General features: G+C 35.3%; 1 protein-coding gene across 3 annotated transcripts in view; it reads right to left on the bottom strand.

The window, feature by feature from the left end:
• LOC149805040 (uncharacterized) overlaps positions 1–16,923 on the bottom strand; it is a 123,074-nt gene that overhangs the window by 56,211 nt on the left and 49,940 nt on the right. For all 3 annotated transcript variants that reach the window (XM_089946800.1, XM_089946792.1, XM_089946806.1), the window contains exons 7-10: positions 14,781–15,149; positions 7,907–8,160; positions 3,887–4,044; positions 489–579 (exon numbers count right to left, since the gene is read on the bottom strand). In XM_089946800.1, the coding sequence (XP_089802926.1) occupies positions 489–579; positions 3,887–4,044; positions 7,907–8,160; positions 14,781–15,149 (872 nt within the window). The remainder of the gene's footprint in view (positions 1–488; positions 580–3,886; positions 4,045–7,906; positions 8,161–14,780; positions 15,150–16,923) is intronic.

Raw genomic sequence — 16,923 nt, 5'->3', positions numbered from 1 at the left:
TTGACAAAATATTTTTATTATTATTAATTTATCAGTTAACCTGCTAATGACACATTTACTTTATTACTTTCTCCACACATAACTTCATGAAATATAATTTTTAGCATGTACTGATGTTTTTTTTTTTTATCTTTGTTGGTTTTATTTTTCATTCTTTGTAAAAAGTGTCATTGGTAAAGGCTAAGTCAATATGTACTGAAATCTGTTTCTGATGGGGAGTGGTGTGTCTTTAATTCTTCATTGGTGGATCATTTTAGAATGGGTCTTTCCGGTCATGGAATGCAGGAAAAACAATGTAACCTCACATCATTTCAATAATAAAATGTACAAACTTGCAATGAACATTAAATGATATCTGAAAGACTTCAACTCCAGATGTGATAAAGCAATAAGATAAATAAAATGTAGTCTGTAGAAATTTTTACCCCCCCACAAAAAAAACTTGATAACTTGATTTGCAAGTTGATCGATGTAAGCTGCACAATTACCTGTCTCTACTGTCGGCACTGTCTAATGGTGACTGGCCATGTCCATAATCTATCACTGTCTGAGGGGCAACAAAAGGTCTGGGAGGATCAGCTAAAAGAGATTATATATATATATAATATTAAAAATAACAAATATGATTAATTGTTTGTACAGACTCATGGTATTACAGTCACATTAGATACTCTTTTTGACAATTAGCAAGTTGCCAGTTCAGATCAATAAATAAGTGAATAATCTGGCTTACCAGCAATTAGACCTGTACAGCATTAGCAAATCCTAAGTGTGATGTGTGTACAACAAATACACATACAGAAATGATGCATATCACAGCAAGTATTGATTTGGTAACTTTAACATGAAACTTCAACATGATGTACATTGTGATACTGAACTTGTGAGGAGACATGCATAACAATATTGAAAACTTCATACTGCAGACATGACAAATGTTTTTGTGACCAGGACTAATGAATTTTCCCTAAACTAGACTGGGAAATTATCTTCAAAGAGAAGGCCATACTCTACACAGGGAGGTATTCTTGTGCCTCATTTAACATTATTTTGTAGCAAACGAGAGCAAAATGCAGCTTTATGGCAATGTGCAGGGTTTGAAATTAAAGCTTAACAGCTATCCTGTGGTTAGTGACTTTGTCCACAGACCACTACAACTAAGCCATCACTAATCTGCTGGTGCATTGAAATGTTGCTATCATAACAGTTATTAAGTGGTCATGAGCTGTTAATTTCTTTAAGGGATAATTGATCTGTTTATACCTTCCAACATTCTACACTTGATGAGATACAAACATGCTCATGACACAAATGGACTGGTGTTGAACTACTCATTCAATAAATTACTGTGATTATTGTCCATGCATACTTCTTACATGTGGAATTAGCTTGGTGTACTACCACAAAGCACTGATTCATTTCCAATGATAACAAATGATATAGGGTATCAGGATAGTATTTACAAATTGGAAAAATTCACATGTGCCTACTTGGTGAATAATTCAGAATCCTATGAACATTGTGTTTTAATAGTGATATTGTTACTGATACACATTCAATGCACTGTGCAGCGACAATTGTAAAATATAAGTATCTGCACCCACCACAAAAGCAGCAGAAATAAGATGAGAAAGCACGACTGCAAATATGATGAAGAGAAAACACAAATGGCTGAAGTATGACCCAGGAAAGACTGATGTTATGAACTTTCTGCTCTGAGTATTCAGAGAAATATGAAAGTTGGTGAGGTACTGAATTTGTGTCTCACTGAAATACAGTCATTGTTGTTTTGAGTTATCCTTAATGAATAAAAATGTTAGATCAGAAAATGAACTGGCTTATGTTTGACTTTAGCTGGATCAGTGAAATATAGGCCAGATCTGCACACATTTTAATTTGGTGATCCTGACTGTTAGTGAAAAGAAAGATCCTGATTTTGAGCTTAAATATGCTACAAAACAGGATATATTTCTGGAAACAAAGTGCAACTAATGATTTCATATATATTTGCATATAACTCATTTGTGTTTAGAGAACAAAAATGTTTACTCTGCTGAATTACATATGTTGGTATGAAGACAGTATTTACTTTATAAAAGGGTTATATAAAATTTGGCAAAAAGGATCTTAAAAATATATACTTCTGTATAAAAAGATATGTATATCCACTTATGTCTGGTTGGTTCCCTATCAACTACTTTCAATGTAATCTCACATGACCTGTATATTAAATGGAGTTATTGTTAACGACACCCACAGCATGGGATTCTGCAATGAAAACTGCCTGAGTCAGTAGATTTCTAAATATTTCAATGGTAAGATTCACAGCAAAGGCAAATTTGGGATTGTGAAGATTACTATTGATGATAATGCTTAACAACATGTTCCCACCTTGGACTGACTATACAAATATGTGTTGGGCATGCAACCAAATGATCTAAACAGCAACTGTACCTCTGTTGACTGAATTCCACATCCTCTGAAAATAACAGTAATAAGCTCAATAAAATCAACTTGGGATCAATTCACCTGACTCTCTTTTTATTTCTTCCACAATGAAGTGGCAGCCCAAATTTCCCTGTTGGTCAATATTGCAAAATTATGGGGGTTTTCCAATCAGGAACAAGTTTTTCTCCTGACCGTTTCAGAATTTTCCAGAAATTTGGTAACCCTGGCTTTCTGTAAACTTTGGTATAATTCTGCCAAGCTGTTTAAAACTTTGCACTGTTGTAAAATGGCAGCAACAGAAGAAGGTGGATTGGAATCATTTGTTTAAGTCTGAAAGTCCTTTATGCCCAAATGTTTCCGTAAGGTCTGGTCAAATTCTATCTACTAGTTTTCTGTAGGTGTGTAAATGTTAACATATATTATTAATAAAAGTGTCCATCTCTGGTCAGATTGGCATCATCTGCTAAAAATTAAAGGCTGCCAATGCCAGGATGCTTACTATCTATTACTTTTCAAGAAGCTGTTTCAAGGTTTTTCAATTTTTAGTAATTAGGGCCATACATGATGGCAGATTACCATTATTTGTAAAGATTGAATGGTATTCATGCCAGGATGCTTTCTGTAACATTTAATTGAATTCTACTCTGCAATTTTGGAGAAGAAAATGTTTCAATATTTTTTAATCTTTAGTAATGGCAGCCATACTGGATGACAGTGAGCATAATTTTAAAAGTCTTCATGCCACAATTCTTTCTTTCAAAAGTTGATCAAATTATGTTCAGTGTTTTTTTTTTTTTTAGAAGAAGCTGCTTCAAGGTTTTCTATTTGCAGTAATGTCCGGTACATTTGATGGTTCAATAACATCGTTTGCACAAATATGAAAGGATTTTATGTCAGTATGCTCTGTGCCTAGCTTAGGTGAAATTGGTCAGCTGTTTTTTTTTTCTGAAACAAACGATGAATGAGTTTTTCTACTTTTTACTTAACGATGGGTATTTCTGATGCTAAATCAGCATCATTTGTAAAAATGTGAAATTTGAGTGCCTGGTAAGCTAACCAAGAATATATGTAATTGAAAATAGGTCTCAGCTTTATTCATCAGAGAAAAGAAATGTTTTTAATTGGTATTGCTGTCTTGAACACTTAAATATGGATTATAAAATTAAAGTTACTTAACTTCTTGAAAGTCATAAATATGCATCCATATAAACTTTCATTACTATTCATATACAAGAAATTCCCTAACTACACCATATTTTTAAACTAAGCAATTCTGTTTTGATAAGACAAGTGACGAGTTAAAAACAGTCAACTATTCCAAAAGAGAAAGCTATAAACTGGTCAGCTATGCATAACAAATACTGACTGGCAGTAACTGCAGTGAAATGCTGCAATTACCAATATAAGATGCAATGTACCTATTTAAGATGTAATGTACCTATTTTAGATGCACCCAATGGAGGAACCGAAGCAGTTGGTTTGTGTCCATAGTCAATAGACTCGGTTGGTTTAAAAGGGCCAGCAGCCAATCTAGGTGGGTACTCCACAGGTGGTGGTCGCTCACGGTAATCTCTGTATCTGTCATCATAGTCCATCCTAGAACAGAATGAAAAGTAGTTTACAACCAGATGTATTCCTCTCTCATACAAAAGAAATAGTTTCGGAGTTTCTCTTTCCCCCTCATTTGGAATATGGAGAAATGATTATTATTATTTTTCTAAATAAGGAAGCAAATTATACTTCTTTTAAGTCTTGTATATGTGTTTATGTGTTTGCATGTGTATATGGACTGTATTTGTGTACTCAAGTTGAAGAGATCTGGGACCCGGATGTAGACTGTAATTATAAGGCATACAAATTGGCAGTAAAATGCAAATATTGTATCAAGTCACAGATATCATTGTGTTTAAAATTGCCAAAAGTCTAATAATTTCATGTTAAAAAATTACTCTGGAACAATATAATAATAATAATAATGAGGACTTTGTATAGCACCTAATCTTTAGAAGCTCTAAGCGCTTTACAATATTAGACAACACCTATAAGATAAAAAAAACATAATAATATTATTACAAAAACAAACAACATGAAATTAGAAAAACATTAACAAATAAAAAACATGCTGAGAATATTTCAGGTAGGAAACATTATTAGGTCTTTAAGTTTGTTCTTGCAGTCGAAATAAGTGAGTTTTGAGAGCCCTCTTGAATGTGATCACCGTGTCTTTGTGTCTAAGTTCAGTGGGCAATTCATTCCACGTTGCTGGGCCCTGGTATATAAAAGAACGCTGACAATATGACTTTGTTTTCATAGTGGGAATAATGAGTATACGATTGTCAGAAGAGGAGCTTAAGTATCTTGCTGGTGTGTACACATGGGTGAGGTCAGATAGGTATGTTGGACTAGAGTCTGACAGTGAAATGTAGCAGAGAGAACAAATTTTGTGTTTGATTCTGGATTGAATGGATAGCCTGTGTACGGTACAGAGCAGCGGGGAGGTGTGCTCTGTTCGTGGTACTCTAAGTATGATCCAAGCAGCTGTGTTTTGAACTTTTTGAAGTTTCTGGAGTAGATGTTGAGATGAACCAGACAGAACTGAGTTACAATAGTCCAGTCTTGAAAGTACTAATGAACACACAAGTGTTTTGGTGGCATCAACTGAAAGATATTTGCAAATTGAGCTGATGCGTCTCAGCTCAAGATATACAGCCTTGCGTATGTTCATGACATGCTGGTACAATGTGAGAGTACTGTCCAGAGTAACACCTAGGTTTTGTACTGATTGTGTGAATTTAATATTGGTGCTGCTGATATTTATTGTTTGAGGTTAAGGATGTGAATGAGAAAGTCTTTGTGTTGTGATCAGAATGGCCTCAGTTTTATCATCATTCATCTGCAGCTTGTTACAAGTCATCCATGATTTCACATCAGAAATGCACCTCTCTACACCTTGGATGGTAGCATCAACTTCAGTTGGGTGGCTAGATTTGTATATTTGGGTGTCATCAGCGTACAATTGGTGAGACACTGGATGATGACCTATGACACTTGAGAGTGACTGAGTATACAGAATGAAGAGAACAGGTCCAAGAACAGACCCCTGTGGAACACCACAACACAGATCGACTGGGCTAAAGTGTATTCCATTTGCAGATACAATTTGTGTCCTGTTGACCAAGTAGGACTTGAACCACAGTAAGGCTGTATCACAAATGCCAAATACATGCTGGAGACGGTGAAGTAATATATCATGGTCTATTGTGTCAAATGCTGCAGACAAATCAAAGAGGGTGAGGACTGTAATCTTTCCGCTATCCAACATAGAGAGAATGTCATTAACTACTTTTAGAAGAGTAGTTTCAGTACTGTGGCAAGGGCGATATGCAGATTGTACATTGCTACAAAGACTATTTGAGTTTAGATGAGATACAAGCTGGTATAGAACAACCTTTTCTAAGATTTTTGAAATGAATGGGAGATTAGAAACTGGGCAGTAGTTCTTTAAATCGTTATGGTCTAGTGTTGGTTTCTTCAGCAGAGGCTTTACAATGGCAGTTTTGAAAAATGATGGGAATTCCCCGGATGAGAGGTATTAATAACATCAGTTAGTGAAGGCAATACTGGATCTAAGCACTCAAGCAGCAGTGATGTTGGAATTGGATCAAGTTCACATGACTTTGGTGCACTCTTCATCATGATTGTACGTATGAAATCCATAGAGACTGGTTCAAATGCTGCTAATGGTTGCCGCTCAAATTCTGTATCCCAACTGTATGGTGACGAGTCAATTGAAATTGTGGTGTCAAGCTTATCTCTAATGGTTTGTACTTTGTCACGGAAGAAATTTGCAAACATGTCCGGAAGGTCGACTGGAGAGAAGGTAGTTGGAAGTGGTGTTGATTTGTTCCTTGACATTAGCTTATTAGTAAAAAATCTCGAAAAGCTCTTTGCAGCTGGAACTTGGCTGGAATATGCCAAAATTTAAACTGTATAATAATTGGCATTTCATATAAACAAAATTTAATAGTCATTTACAGTGAAACACTGGTAATGTAAAACTCCACTACTGATTGTAACTGAGTTTTTATATACATGTGCTAAACAGACTCAAGACCTTCATCCACTAAAACTTCATCAAAATGCCCATAACAACAATTATGGCAACTTACATTTTTGTTGATTTTATATTCATTTATACCAGTCATACAGTTCATGAAAGTTTTCAGTACAGATTATTTCAGTAATGGGTCATTTTTTCAGAATCTGATTACACATATGGTAATTATTTGCTTTACTGGGATCCTCCTACATCCATATTCCTCTGGAAGGTTATTATTTACAAGCCCAGAAAAATACGTAAGGCAAAAGCAACATTAAAGAATTTGGACATTTTTGGATGAGGTTAACCTAAAGGTGTGATCCAGTACAAACTAGACTGGTTGTTGAGCACAGTGATGTCACAATGAAAACTCTGTGTTGAAAAAATTAGAACTACACTTTTATTTGTTATGATAAATCCAACGTCCTCTTTTCTTGACCCAGTTCAGTACCTGGTCGCCAGAGCAAAAGTGAATAGCTATCAATAATTTTTATCGGGCAGATTTTTAAAAGTTGAGGTGCAGAGCATTCAACAACCAAGACTGAATAGACTATATTAGCATTAAATTTTAGAACAACATATATTATTTGAGTGAATGTGCCTACATGACCACAATGACATACACTTTAATAAATATCTGTCACAGGGAAATATATCTAATTGGATTGAGGCTAGAACCAGAGACAGATGCTATACCATTTGAGCTATCCAAACCAATGTACACAATCCATTCCTGCAACATTCCTCATGCTGTTTGAAGACACATCCTCATGTCTTTATTATCCATGATCATGCAGACCTACTACTGAGGTTTATTAAATCAAACTAATGATATGTAGGACAGGTCTATATTGTGTGATCCCACCACTGCCACCAAATAACAGGAAAATTATGTGGACAGACTGGGTCTCAAACCTCTGATATCCTGAACTATAAACAGCACCTTACTATTTAAGCTATCCGAACTGATGCACCTGACCAGATCCCGTGACAAATCCAGTATTAAAGACCTTAAGCCAAACATTAAATATTTTTATTTAAAAAGTAGCGCACCCACGCAAATTTATTCAGGTAAGTTACATGAAGATCATCTTCTGTACAAACTTTCATTACCATATGTCCATTTTTGTGTTGAACAGGACTTTGGAAGGATGGATGTTTGGAAGGACATAATGACCCAATAAAGCTTTCAGGTGACTTAGAAAATTCTTCATTACAGTAATGAACATTGGCTCATCAACAAAGTTAAAGGTGCTGAAATCTGGCCTTTGGGCCTTCAACATTCAAGTTGGGGAAACAGCCAGAAATTTATTCCTTGCATTACATAGTTATAACAGTAAACAATATAATTGTATGTACCTGTAAGGATCATCAAAATATCCCCTTCGTCTCTCAAAATCATATGATGGTAGCGGTAGTGGTGGTGGTGGTGGATAACCAAATGGGTCTCGTCTATCCATGTAGGGATCTCTTCTATCCCAGAAGGGCTCTCTGAAGGAATTTGGTGAGAATCTTTCCCTCAAAGGTTCCCTGTCATGGGAATCAGGAAAGCGGTCAAAGTGATCTGGACCTGTTAGTGGCGGTGGGCCCCTTTCACTCAGTCGAGTTGGTTCCTGTTTTTAAATATTAGTGTAATTAAAAAATCATTAAACAATAGAAATATGAGTAAATTATGTCAATTTTGAATGCATTTTAGTCAAAGGATTTACTGCGATTCCAATTTTTGTGGGGTACCAATTTTTTTGTGTGCTACAGACCACAAAATTAATGACCCAACTAATAATGACCCAACTAATAATGATCCTTCTGTGGAAAAATCAGACATATTCTGAAAATTATTGCACTTACCGTATATACTCGTGTATAAGCCCATTCGCTATAAGCCGACCCCCAAACTGAACAGGTATAAACACAAAAAAGTGCATGACCCGCGTATAAGCCAACCTACAACTCCGAGACATCTCAAGATGCAAAAGGTAAGTTCTAAATGCATTTATTTAGGCAAAGGTATATTTTAAAAAAAGTATGTGTATACTTATCCCTAGGGTGGCGTGCATGATTATTAAAAAGAAATGGTATACACTTGTTTGAAAAGTAATTTATCTAATTTTCTGTTTTCTTATTGTTTCTGCCTAATTTAGATTTGTGTATAATTTGATCGAACAATGACAAGAATTTAGCATTCGGGAGTTGCTGTAACACTACCTCTCCCTTTTGACTAAATTACTGTTTGTTTATGCATTACTGCATTGGACATTCTATATCAGTGCACCTGTAATTATGTTTTTACATTGCTTTGAAATTGTAAATACCTAACTCATTAAAATGTAATCCCAGTATGACAATACAACGAACAAACAATACGATTTGATGCTAATACTGTAAAAGCTGAGTTGTTGTTTGCTTTGATGTAAGCGACCTTACACCGCACCTGCCAACTTTCATGCTGGGAGGGAAAAAAAACCTCCCGATTTTTGTGGTCGCTCCACGCTTACCTCCCGATTTCATAATAGCTTCCAAGTTTTGCAGAGAACTCCCAATTATTACATTATGTCTTTGATTTTCATTTCTTCTAAACAAGAAAAGTTCTACATGTTCTGTTGTATCACCTGTGAATTATTGTTGTGATGAAATAATTACTTTACTATAAAGAATTCGCTTCTTCACTAAATAGAATGTTAAGTTTAAACATTATTCATGTAAATTACTGATATTTTTTACCTATCCAATAAAAATAAAATAAAAAAAGCAGAACCAAAAGATAAACCACAACAATAAAATCATCCACAATTAATTTCAATCACAAGAATGATCACTATGAATGCTTTAACTCCATCTGCTATAGCACCATTCCCCGAAAGAAGCTTACACAAGTGAACACCTGACATTTTTATACCGTATATACCAATGATAATTAAATTAAAAGGAATGAAATACATACCACGCAGCAAATGTGTCCTTGAAAAATTAATTCAGAAAACATGTTTTAAAATAAACAGTACTAAATGCTTTACGAGTTGACAATAAGGGAATATGGTCAGATATATAAAGAGGGGAAAATAGTTGACACATGTACAGTACCATGAGGCTGGCTATAGTGGTACCTTTAGTTCAACAAAATTGGGAATCCTTTATTTGCCAATCAATTACTGGTGCTTGCATAATATGCAATAGTGTAAAACGTGGTTTCTTTCAATTATGGCGGAAGGCCAATCGTTTTCACAAAATAGTTGCATGGATAAGGATTAACTTTTAATTAGTCGTGCTGGCTTTCTTGCTTGTTTATTTAAGACTAATCTTTAGCTATTGTGCAGTTTGAGCACAGCTGACCAGAATATGAAAATAGGGCACGTCACAGGGAGAAACAGCAAGTCTTCTTGCAAATTTCACGCATATTGGACCAGGAAGATCAATCAATATTGAGTGAAAACATTGCCTTAAAAATGCCACAAAAAAACAGCCCAATTTTAGGTCCCAATCTCTTTTTATTTTTAAATTCATTCTCCGTCTTGGCTTTTGAAAAGTTCATAGGTATATGCCTTTGACCCTGTTTTACAAAAATACTGTAATCGTGCTAATATTATGGAATAAAAGGCAATTACACATCAATGTACTTGTAAAATTCGCCGACTATCAACATAGGAGATGCCAAAATATTCAAACTTTCCATTGTGTGTAAAGTTATGATGTTTGTTCAGCTAAAACAAAAAACTAAAATTGATTTATGTTGATCTTAGTTGAACTACATGAAAATTTCAGCCTTTATCATTACCACTCTTCCTGAACATGTAAATTATGATGGTTATATGCCTTGTACAATTAAACGTGTGTACCTTTTTAAAAAAAGTACCTCAATTTGTAGGATCGCTTATATCATTGAAAATGAGTAACTCGTGAATGCATGATTCAACGTAAATGAAACAGCTATTAAGGACTAGCTGAAATGTTATCTGGAGTTCTTCTGGTCGAAACAATGAATAAAGCAAAATCTGCATCTTAATATGTTTGGGAATAAGTAAGGATTTAAGTGAGGCTATGCACGCTTTGCACTGTGTAAGTACTGTATATTATACTTCAGCATGGTCTCATTGGTAAGCTTAACTGGCCCGTGAATTATTAAGTCTGTATTTACCTTTATTTAACTTCGTGCTGGAGAAATCAGAAAATATGCACATGAAAAAAAAAAATAACAAAATTAATCATAGTACTGTATAACAGTTTAATAATGTCGGGTCAGCAAAAGTTACTCTTTTCTACATGCCTATGTCTTAGGACACGGAAAGAAATATTGCTTCGTGTCCCAAGATTTACAGCCATTAAAGTAGTCAACAAAAAGATTTAAAAACAGTCAAGTTTAGACACTGGCCCGCAGATAAGCTGACCCCCCTTCTTCCAGGCCTTTATTTTTTCCTAAATTATTCGGCTTATATGCGAGTATATACGGTATATACCGATGAAAATGTCATTCTTCACATAGCCACAAAAGCTGATGCCCATCAATGGTTAGGCATATTTTGTTTGGTTTTGTGAAGTTGCAAACCATTTTTCAGCACTATAGGCTATACTGTTAAGCTTTCTCGCGAGTCGCGTATCACTATTGGTTGTGCTGAAACCTGAACTCAGGAGGACAGAGGCGAGATATGTGAGTGATCTGTAAAGTCAAGTGCCTTGACCCATTCAGCCATGCAGGGCCTCCTAATGCCCGTGAAATTAAATGAACTTCTGTATTTCTCCATGGGGTAATTTCTCCTGATAGATGGAAATGTGTATGCATAACCTAAAAACAGTGCATGCATAACCTAAAAAACAAATATTATTCTCACAAAATCCTTTCTGAATATTTTTCAACTGCAAAACATGTTTCACATGACACACCAATACCATGGTTTTAAACTTGACATGGATGTATAATGTATACCATAATGAAAACAGTGCGGACCCAAATGTGCTCTCTTAAAATGCACAACAGCTCAAGCACTATGTTGTTCAATTAATACCATGTGTATAATGAAGAGCACTGGTGCTGATCTGCCATGTATTTTGGCAAGAGAAGATCAGGGGTTATGCTGTCTGGTTCTACATTTGACAAATGTAACTAGAGCGTCTTCGATGCCCAACAATGGCAAGCCCTTTATATTGTATTAAATATCCCCTTCAATGAAAGTGACCTGGAATCATAATCCAAGATCTGTTATATATTATATATATATTATCTACTGAATTCTTAATATATATATATATATATATATATATATATATATATATATATATATATATATATAATCTACTGAGTTCTTAATATATATATTATCTACTGAGTTCTTAATATAACACAGACTACCACTTCATAATGACTTCATTATGACTTCTCCAGCAAAATGCACGAACAAAATGAGGCAAAAATAAATAACTCACAGGACTCCAAGAAATGGCCTACATGTCATACACTCTTGTAAATGGCCAACCAATTTACAAAGTTCGGTGAATTATCATACATACTCGCTTGTAAGTTGAGTGCAACAATAATAAAAGTCATATAGGTAGATGCATTTACTAAAGTTAAATTTTAATTGGTGCTCTAAAATTTATTATTAAGATAGTTTAACCAAAGCCTATTCAATCCTAAATGTTGAATGCTCTGCACCTTTAACATACATGCCAACCACTGACGAGAAAAGTGTAATCCAAGTGGATAAAAAGAGTAATCTGAGCAGAAAAAGAGTAATCCGCATATAACATGATAAAAATTCAATTAGAATATGTACAAAATGATTTATTTATCCCTCTGGACTTTTAACATCAAATAAAGCTTTAAGTTTTTGTATATAACACTTTGAGATTTAAAAAGCAACAGACTCTCATACTGCATTTTAAAACACTTTATACCAGCTGAGACTATGAATGTTTTGCACACCAGTAGAGCACTAAGTGCTGGGTTACAGAGCCTGGATCTGAATTCAGTTTTATTTTTGTTAACAACACTGAAAAATCTCTCAGTCAACTTTAGAATGGTAAAGAACCAATATTCCTGTCATAACCTGACAAAGAAGAAGAAAGTTATATCTTACAGTTAATGGGGCTTTTAACTGGGAAATAAGATGAAAAAACTCGGTCCACATGAAGTACATTGTCAGGCAGAGTGCCAACCTGATACTTCAGGAGTTCTCCTTCTAATTTATCAGCAGCCTTTCCTGCAGCATGGTGCATCATAAGACAGAGACAACCTGATATGTACAATGATGGAGAAATTTTTCAAAATACAGAATGCATACTAAATTGCCCAATTTTCATGGCTTCTGCAATTTTAAGTGAAGTATCTTCTGCTAAACACCTAACAATATTAGATGATTTTGTTCTTGCATGTGCATTATTTCTGCAATTTTGGGATCAGGAAACATTCATCTGAACAAAGGACCAATGCAGTCTTCTACCGCTAGTGGTAGTCTGTGTTATATTAAGAACTCAGTAGATAATGCCTCTACATTTATAAAATTTGTGTCCACAATTAAGTTCTGCTGTAAAAAGTAAGTTACCTTAGTATAGGAGTTAGTAAAATGAGCTAATTCAATGTTTCTTTGTTTTACCACCATGACCAATATTAAAATCCTTTCCATGCAGCCTGCAAGGGGCATGAAGCTGCCCTATAATGGAATGCTGTAGTGTGTAATTCATCTATTTATCTCTGAATCGGTTTTTCATCTTTTCCTAATCCATCTGTGAAATTATCTGAAAAATGTTTTTGCTCTAACACAAGTATTGACTAGAATAAATCTGACTTGGCTTTTAGCGCCAAATACCTAGAGTGGTTCTGTACCAGATATGAATTAGAACAAAGAATCTGCGTGCAAAGATTACAAGTTTGAAAACCAGTCTGTTCTCTCCTAACTAAGCCATACAGCTGCTATAAATAGAAATCGAGGTCAAAAGTAGAAACCAGCATGTTTCTTGGAAATAGGGCAAATGCTATAAATAGAACATACTACTGTTAGGAAAGTGCATGCAAGTCTTTGGTCAAGGGTACTCTTATGTTGTAGTTACTAAGAAGCCATCACGTCTAGAATATGGTCTGTAGGATTAATGGGATGTTAATAAAAACGAGAAAACAAATTATTAAATTTTTTAGGGGGATATACCGAAAATGCATAATCCGAATACAGTTGCTTGTAAGGCGTAATTTAGTGAGAAAAAAAGCGTAATGATTATGCCAAAAGCATAATGGTTGGCACGTATGCTTTAATCTCATCAAAAATCTTCCAAAACATTGTTGATTGCTATTGACTATGGTAACCAGGTGCTAAAAATTTGGTCAAGAAAAGAAATCCAGTTTATTGTAACAAATAACAGGGTAGTACAAATTTGTTTTCAACGTGCAGCATTCACTGTGAGATAGCTTGTGATGTTCAATCTGATATGCACTGATTGACACCTGTAGGTTGACCATGTCCAAAAATGTCCACATAACTTAACACTGTTTTTGCCGTAAGAAATTCTCAGGGCATTTAAATAATGACATAAAGGAATATGGATGTATGTGGATCCAAATAAAGCGAATAATTACTATTTAAATGTCTGCATAATCAAATTCCAACAAATGATACCTATATGTGAAATAGTCAAATCTGAACGCTACATGACCTGTATGACTTTTACTATAAATGCATCACAGACCCAGATGACCTTCTGTTCAGAAGAGTACAATAACAAGATGTTTAAGATGGCTGCTGTGGTGGCCATACTGGATATCAAATCTGTACAATTTTCATTTATGAACAACTAGATATCATTAAGATGTCCTTCATTGAAAAGCTGATGATGCTATGACCATCCATTCAGGAGAAGTAGCAAAAACAAGGTTTTAAAGTTGGCTGTTGTGGTTGCCAACTGGATATCCAAGTCAAATCATTTTTATTAATGGCAAACAAGACATTAAAAAGCAGTCTTTGGTGAATCCCATTTCAATGCCTTTATGTTCTGGAGTGTAGATTTAAAAAAACTTTCAAGACAACTGCCAAAATGGCCATATTGAACATAAGATTGGTGCCAGTTTTGCAAAATCGCCATTCATGCTGGAGAAGTAATAATAACAAGATTTTTAAGATGGCCACAGTGTCAATCATTTTGGGTGTCTGAGCAGCATCATTATCATTTAGGACCAACAAGACCTTTGGAATATTAGTTCTTCAGGTATATGACCACAGGAACTAGAAAAAATAAAATAAAAGTACAGCTATACCCTCTCCTCTGGCAATGTATCCTCTGGTCCTTCTCCTTGGATTGGACCTCTTCCTTGGTCACGATCATAATTGTCTTCTTCCCAGCCTCTTTCTTCCTCTTCCCAATTTCTCTCATCATTCCATTCTCTCACATTGCTCTCAAAGCCCCTTCTTTCACTGTACCATTCCTCTTGCTGGTCTTGTGAATCCTGACCATGTTGTGCTTCTGGGCCAGGTTTATTACCCCAACCCTTTCCTCGAGCTCGCCCTCTGCCACGCTCATTGCCGCGCCCTCTACCACGGCTACGGCCATGATCTCCATGATGAAATTTCCTGTTGGTGTTAAAGTCATCTGACCAGCTTTGTTCGCCATGCAAATTATTGTCAAACTGAAACAGAAACATTGTAAATGCAATATATACATTTTCACTCTCATGCCACCATAATCTTCCTGCAAAAATCTAAAAGTGTAAACAAGAGATAAATATTTGAAATAAAAACAACAAAAAGTTAGATGAATTGCAATGGTAATTTATAATAGTATCATGGTTTATGCATCTAAATGTCTTTATGAGTTAAGACATGTTTGAACAAGAGTAAGCAAACAGAATGTCACGAATAATGTTATTTTTTCCAAAGAACAAATTGAATGAATATTCATTACATGTTTAACAATACATGTGTCTCAGAGGTCTCACAGAGATTTTAAAACTGGAGTCCAGGACTCCTAGTTTGGGAAAAATAGGAGTTCCACCAGCAAATGTTGCAGTCCACTACCAGAAGCATATTGGGCATACCTGAAGTGGCTAAATTTCCATATGAGAAGAACCAGTGGTTTCCACATCTTTGCTAGCCAATGTTCCAATAACCCTATCTACACCTTGGCAGATTGAACAGCTATAGAGGTGCTTTGTCCTAGCAACATCTATTGGATTTCATGTGTTGCCTTCCTTAGTATGTAATGCAAACTAACCTATAACATGGTACATTGTACACTGGCTGAAAACGGTGGTAGCAATTGACCTAAACAGGATACTTTGCAAGTTTAACATCAAAAGTATGACTATGTACCAGAGGGAAGTCACTACAGGTCTATCTGAGTGAAAGGTATTTGTGCAAACATGGATTGGCACTGGAAAACTGCTTATTTATCAGTCCATTCAAGTTGTGTGCTCCCCTTGTCTCAATCATGTAGGAACAGTGCTCAAATTTAAACAACTGAATTTTCATTGGATGCGGTGGCTTGCTGGCTTGGATACGGTGGCTTGTTGCCGCATCCAATGAAATTCACAGACCCATAGCACAGAAATATCTGCTTGATATGCCAAGGTGTAGATAGGGTTATTGTAACCTTGGCTAGTGAAGATGGTAGTTTCCATTCAGTTTAATTTTCTAACTTCTTTACACCACTGACATACAGCTCTAGTTTGTCCATCAGAGTGAGACTGAATTATATCAGGCCAAGGAAATGTGTTAATCCAAGCACTAAGCTATGCATCACACACTTTCTTAAATCTGGCTAGTGTTCCATGCGAACTATCAGTGCTAGCAACTTTAGCGCTCATCTGAATTGTATTACAATCTTCATCAGTTTGCCGTTTAACTCCAAAATACTTGTCCAAATTTGCAAACAGCATTTTGTCTAACTTCAACATGTCTTGATTTCGAGGCCACATGGACTTCTTCTTTGGTTACACTTTGAAATGAACACAATAATGAAAGCTAAAATTGTTCATTGAATGCACTTTTATACACATGTACATCACTGGGTTTTTCTGCCCACGAATTCAGTCATTGTAAATATCAGCACATTTTCCCACTCAGCAGGTCTTTGAAGCAGGACTGACAAGCCTTTGAATTTGCCATTCAGTTACGCATGCTTATGGAGGACTCCTACATAAGTGATTTTATGCATCCCAGATTTGAAAAAATTGCATCCAAATACGTGTTATTAAGCGTTTCCGAGACCTATGTGTCTTATTAAAAATTTGAAAAAATTTCATATATCTGTCACTATTTGTTTCAAGGTATCCATGCCAGTCTTAGTAAGATATAATTTACATACAAACCTAAAATCAATGTTTTAGATGTACATCAAACTGACACGAAACTCCATCCTCAACCTATGAATGGTGTAAATACAGTACCATAAAGTCAGTAGCC

The sequence above is a fragment of the Sinohyriopsis cumingii genome, chromosome 2, assembly GCF_028554795.1.
Source record: "Sinohyriopsis cumingii isolate HCF-2022 chromosome 2, ASM2855479v2, whole genome shotgun sequence".
NCBI lineage: Eukaryota > Metazoa > Mollusca > Bivalvia > Unionida > Unionidae > Sinohyriopsis > Sinohyriopsis cumingii.
This window is presented reverse-complemented; position numbering and strand designations above follow the sequence as displayed.